Source organism: Grammomys surdaster, unplaced genomic scaffold, assembly GCF_004785775.1.
Source record: "Grammomys surdaster isolate TR1022 unplaced genomic scaffold, NIH_TR_1.0 373, whole genome shotgun sequence".
Taxonomy (NCBI): domain Eukaryota; kingdom Metazoa; phylum Chordata; class Mammalia; order Rodentia; family Muridae; genus Grammomys; species Grammomys surdaster.
The window spans coordinates 8,658,445-8,664,646 of record NW_021604792.1 but is presented as its reverse complement, the minus strand read 5'-3'; the positions used below and the strand labels follow the sequence as shown (position 1 = coordinate 8,664,646).

At 34.4% G+C, this 6,202-nt stretch overlaps 1 protein-coding gene across 1 annotated transcript; it reads right to left on the bottom strand.

Moving 5' to 3' along the window:
* Positions 1-2,052: 2,052 nt before the first annotated feature.
* LOC114632500 (taste receptor type 2 member 129-like) lies at positions 2,053-2,904 on the bottom strand. Its single transcript, XM_028781039.1, has one exon. The coding sequence runs from the start codon at positions 2,902-2,904 to the stop codon at positions 2,053-2,055; it is 852 nt and encodes a 283-aa protein (XP_028636872.1).
* Between the last annotated feature and the right edge of the window lie 3,298 nt (positions 2,905-6,202).

The window sequence follows — 6,202 nt, the reverse complement described above, 5'->3', positions numbered from 1 at the left end:
TAAGTAATCAGCATACTGGACTGGCAAACTCAGCTTTCAAAGATAACCTTCCTTTCTATTTTAATAGAACTATCAAGGGTCAAGATTAGTTGACCCTGGTGGTCTTCTTGTAGCATTCCTATCCCCTTCAGAGCTCTCAATCCTTTCCCCAACCTTTCCATAACACACTCTGAGCTGCTGCCCTGATGATTGGCTGTGAGTTTCTGAATCTGTTTCAGTCTTCTGCTGGGTAGAGCATCTCAGAGAACAGTTATGCTAGACTTTTGTAATGAATATATTTTTGGGTCTGGGTTACCTCACTCAGGATGAGATTTTCTAGTACCATCAATGAATTTACAAAATTTATGTTGTCTTTGATTTTAATAGCTAAGTGGAATCCTATTTCATTGTGCAAATAAACCACAATTTGTGTCCATTCTTAAGTTGAGGGGCATCTGGGTTACTTTCAGTTTCTGGCTATTAACAATAGACCTGGTATAAATACAGTTCAGAAAGTGACTTTGTGGGATCATGGAACGTTTTTTGGATATATGCCCGGGAATTGTATAGATGGGTCTTGAGGGTAGCACTATTGCTAATTTTCTGATAAACTGACAGATTGATTTCCAGAGTGGTTGTACAACTTTGCACTCCCACCAAAAGAGGACTGTTTCCTTTGTTCCCTCACTAGTAGGTGCAGTAACTTGAATTTTTGATCTTAGCCATTCTGGTTAGAGTATGGTAAAATCTCATGATCGGGTTGATTTTGATTTTCTTGATGACTAAGAACTTTCAACACTTCTTTAAGATCTTCTTGGACATTTTAGATTTCTCTGTTGTAAATTCCCTGTTTAGATCTATACCTCATTTCTTCTCATTTTTTATAATTTTTAATTTTATTTTTATTTTTTACTTATTCACTTTAAATCCAGCTCACTTCACCATTCCAGTTCACCCCCTCCCACAGTCCTTCTTCCAAACCTCACTCCTCTTCTTCTCTGAGGGGGTGAAAAAATTCTCTCATTCTAAAATAAGCAAAATTATACCATGCTGAACACCATATTTAAGACCCTGAATAGAAGCACAAGTTCTGTTTTCCCCTGTTTTATAACTTAGAACATTTGAACCTTTAAAAATATTTTTTATACATTTATTTAATTTCTACTAATTACAACATGTAAAATTGGGTGAGTTAGGGGTGATGAGTGGGTAACATTTCTTGCTGCCAAGTCTGATGACACTTACTTTATCTGTAGAACCTACATGGGGATAAGAACCAAATTCTTCAGGCTGTCTTCTAACTTTCACCTGTGTGTTTTGTCATTTAAATGTACACCACACACACACACACACACAACTGTATATATAATAAATAGATGATTTTAAAAGAGTTTGTACTGATTATGAGTTTAACCCTACACAAAATACTGTAAATTTCTATTTATTTGACAGCCAATGCAATCTCAGCCCGGTACCCAATGAAAAAAGAAGCATGAATGGGGAATTATAATTACATTAAATTATCATGAGGTCTACTTATTTTACATATTTAAAAATTACAAATAATTATAGCACATGGCTGAAAAATTATGTAAACATATAATATATTTGCAAATATACATTATATAGTCCTAAAATTACAAGTGTATTTAAGAATTTTAAATTATGAAAATAGAACTTTGGGTATCATAATTACAACTGAGTAGCTCATGACTCAGAATTTTCCAAACTTTCTCAGTTAAACCTAAAGCAAGAAATCATTTTAGCTAATCTGACATCTAAAATATACTCTATCTTAAATACTATAACTTTAAAATTTTAAATTACACTGTGTATTGTGCTTCTCATGTGAAATATTTGCATACAACTATTATCACATATAACACACAAAATTGATAAAGCAATGTAGAACATTTTTAAAAAAGATTAATAATATTGGAGAATTTCTGATGAACTGAGGTTTGTTTAGAATATGCAAGATGATCTGCAATATATTTTAGGGACCCATGATGTGAACCTGTTATTCAGCCACCATAGCACAGAAAGAGAGGTCCCTCTCAGGTTTGTGTCTCCCTAGATCAAGACACACGAGTGTCCGGATGGAAAAAGAGCTGCAAGAGTCTCACAGAACCTGATATAAAGAATGTTCTTCAACAAGTCACTACTCCAAACTTCCATGGAAAGAGCAAGAAAGAAAATGGCACAGAGAAGGACAAAGGTGATCATGGTTTGTAAGACTTTGATGTGGGCACTGGTGAAGGCATCTCTGCATCTTTGTGCATGCTGTTGCATCTTCTTGTAATGTCTCCACAGGGAGAAGATGAGCAGGAGAAAAGTTGACTGCGAAAGTGTAAAAGGTATGAAGGTGAAAATACAGTTTATGAATAAAAGAACCCTGTAAAATGATGGAGTGTTATTTGAAGTGAAATCATATAGCAGAGGTCCTCTGTAGCCTCCAATCTGGGTATCAATGTATGAGTTTATCAGCAGAGTGTTTAGAAATAAGAGGGCCAAAGACATGAGCAAAGTCCCTGAAACAACCTGGTTAATTCTCATCTTTAAGTAAACAAAAATAGAGTTAGAAAAATTAGCTATTTTAAGAAAATAAAAAAGGCCAAGGCATGCAGCAAGCCACATGCTAAAATGATTGCTGAAAATCAAATGGAAATTAATCAATTTTACCACCTTTATACTTTTTAAGACATGTGAGTACAGTGTAGACATTGATACAAAAGTGAACACTCTCATAAGAAGGTAGATTCTGGAGAAAGCCAAGGCTGTGAGTATTTGATTCACTGCAGAGATCTTTCTTCTCTTGACCCAGTGCATGCAGTTCAGCAGAGCTGTGAATCCATTTCCAATCCATCCTATTATTATTACTACAATTACAATGAATGTAAACATGTTCTGTATGATTCCATCCATGGTCTGTAAGTCAAGTTATGATTCCTGAGGTCACTGTAGAAAATTTAAAGAGCTCTGAGTCTTGAATCCTCATAACAAACTCAATTTTAAAAATGCTCTGTGTAGTAACAAATTGCAAATATAAAGCTTTGACAATATTCAGCTCATAGTACGTTTCTGTGAGAGTTACTTTTTTTCCATTCAGTTCAACCATGGTCCGTCCAGAATGCACGCTTTAGACCAACATTTTTGAGTGAATTCTAAAGGTAATACTAAGTCTTCATGTTCTAAGATGAAAGAAATACATATTATTTGTACTGCTTCCATAACTCTGTCATAATAATATTTTAATCTGGCTGTTGTAGTTATGAGCAAGAAACTTGATATATTCTAAGGTGTAGAGGGCAATCAAAACCTACTCTTGTGTAAGGAACATTCTGGGTACTAGGGATGACAGAACTGATGTTTTGCAAAAGCTCTTAAAGCAGACATTTGGATTTGTCTGATAATGCCACAGACATTACAATTCATCTAAACTTTAGCACTGATCAGATAACTGTACATGTATACTATTTTACATTTGAGGCACATGCACAAATAGCCCCAAAATATGCATCTACTTGAATTACAATGTTTTTGTTTCACATTCAAACATTTAAAAATGGTCTCAACTTTTAGTACGTATCCACAAATTGTCCTGTTTCAGTTGTTCTGACACTGTCTAAAATGCTTTACTGTACCAATGCCTCAGAATTAATGTAAAATTCCACAAACTTAGAACTTTCTAACCGTCCATGTAGAGTATTACTAACATTGCTGTTGTATTATGAAACAGAACTGAACAGGGATGAGTTCATGGACTCAGCCAGAATTCTCATCATTCTCTACCTTTCCCTTGCCCTTTTTATTTCTTCATTAATACTAAGTTACTAACAAATGATGATCCCTAACTTCTCACACCTTCCTCCAACGTATATTCAGTTATGATTACTCACAGAAACAAAGACAAATAAAACAGGTTGGTTAAGATTTTAAAATGAGCTTCAAGACATAACCACTAATCAATAACTAGAGATAATGAATGTACCAAGAAGTAAATTTAGAAATAGATGCTGAAAATAAAAGAAAATACATATTGTTAGTTTTAGAAATCAAAACAAAACACATGTGAAATTTCACTACAAAAGTTCAATACGATCATCAGCCTCCTATATCAATCATCTTATAAAAACTGAATATATACTAAAAATTCTCACAGTTTTACAATATTTACATAAAAGATATATAAAGAAGGGAAAAAGAAGAGAATGGGAAATTTTTGAGACAATTCCAAAGAGATGAAAAATGCACCAACCTTCAGGGACAGAAAGACTCTGCCTGTTCTTTCCTGTGACAAAGATGAGCTCAAGTAAGAGGACAAACAGGAATGCAAACATCTAAGGGTGTGGCTGTGTAAAATAGGTAGAGATGGTAGTGTTTAAAGGGCTATGTAATCACTATTACATTGGCAAATTGATATGTACTGTTAGTGTTCACTAGGAATATGCCTATGGGAGTGAGGCTTCCTTCTTTTCTGTCCTAAGCATGTTTATTTTGAAATGTCCTCCAAAATATTTTCTGGGGATGGGTTGCCCATTTAACTCAGAGTCAATGGAGGACAAACAGCTCAATTATGTGCCCTTGAGAACTGCAAAAGGCAAATATTTCAATAGATGTTACTATCTTTTATTCAATGGTATAAAGATGCGCAAAAGGAAAAGTGTGGCTGAAATTTCAGTGATGAGGCTCTCATGTCTGGGGAGAAATCTCACCTGGGATTTCAGTTGACAATTTTAACTTTCTCAGTCCATTTTCATGTGCAAGCTGTGAGCAGCCTGTTTCAAAATATCTGACTCTTGCTATTTTTTTTTTTTTGTCTTCGGATGCCTTAGCAAGGTGAGAATTCTGCATCACCTAAAACTATCTAATGGAAAACCCATTTGGTTGCCTTAAAGTATTTCGTCTAGTTGATTAATGGTGGATATTTTCAGTATTGGGTAAGGTGCAATTGTGATACTTATCATCAATCTATATTTTCTTGTTTGTTCTTTTACTTTGGTTTGTTTAATAAATTGAGTCATCCAAAATTCAAAATATGTCTTTTGTAGATCATTCTCTATACCATACAGAACAAGTTATTAGAAAATAATTTGTTTCCTGCAAGGGAGGGTTGTTTTCATTGTGGGTGTCTTTGCCTAGTCTTAGAACTGTACCTTTCATTATGGATAGAAAATACAGGTTTCCCCTGGGGAAAGACCATCTTTCCAGACAAGTGACATACTACCAAGGACAAAGCTAACACATTTCAACTATAAACCAAAATATTATGTGAGTATCAAAGAAAGGGGCAAAGACTTTACACATTTTTGAGACCATGTTATTGTAAGTATATTTTACAAGCTTCCAATGTGTTTAAATTTTTTATTTTTACCTTGGCTTTTATCATGGTTCTAATGAATTCAAGCAATCAAAAAGTATTTTACCCAAATTCTTTCTATCTGGGTCACTATACCTTTAATTCTCATATAATAAACACATTTCTATAAATATTTAAAATGTTGTACTAAATATAACATTAGATTGAATACTGGATCACCATTATTCTAACTTAGAAAAATTAAAATAAGTATTTTTAAAATTTCTCCTTCTGAAATGTTTTTAGAATCAATGCTAAAGACACTTGATAACAATGGAAAATTTGTTTTATTCTGCCTCTAAACATTAATCCCTATCAAACTCAGGAGACATGTTTAGCTGTCTTCTCACTGAAAAAAAATGGAAGTTAGCAAAGTAAACTTTGAAGTAAATGAAAGCACTGACCCCTGTGTTTGGAGGACATGCATTTAGGGAGAGCGGGAATGCAGCTGAGAAGTGTTCCTCTGTACGATGGAAAAAGTTAAATAATTAACAGTGGAGGACTAATGAGGGTAAACACCCAGAATACCTGAGAAACTCCAGATAGGAAAGTTATCATGCTGATTACATCAATTGAGGAAGTTAGGATCTGGAATGCACCTCATAAAACTTATTCTATTGGTATTTCAAAGCTTGTGGTTGTAGAAGAAAAGATCAGCTGATGAAATCTTCCACTCCAATACTTGCTCTTTCTACTTATACCCAACCCCATCCTCACCAAGTCTCAATAATATCTGTCTCTGCACCTACATAGGAGCTTTTGCCTTCATTATTCTGATTAAAGAAACACCTGCTTCTGTAGAGGTGTAAGAACTTGGACCAGCTTTCTCCAGGGATACCTGAAGTTCAGGCTGATGATAAGGGA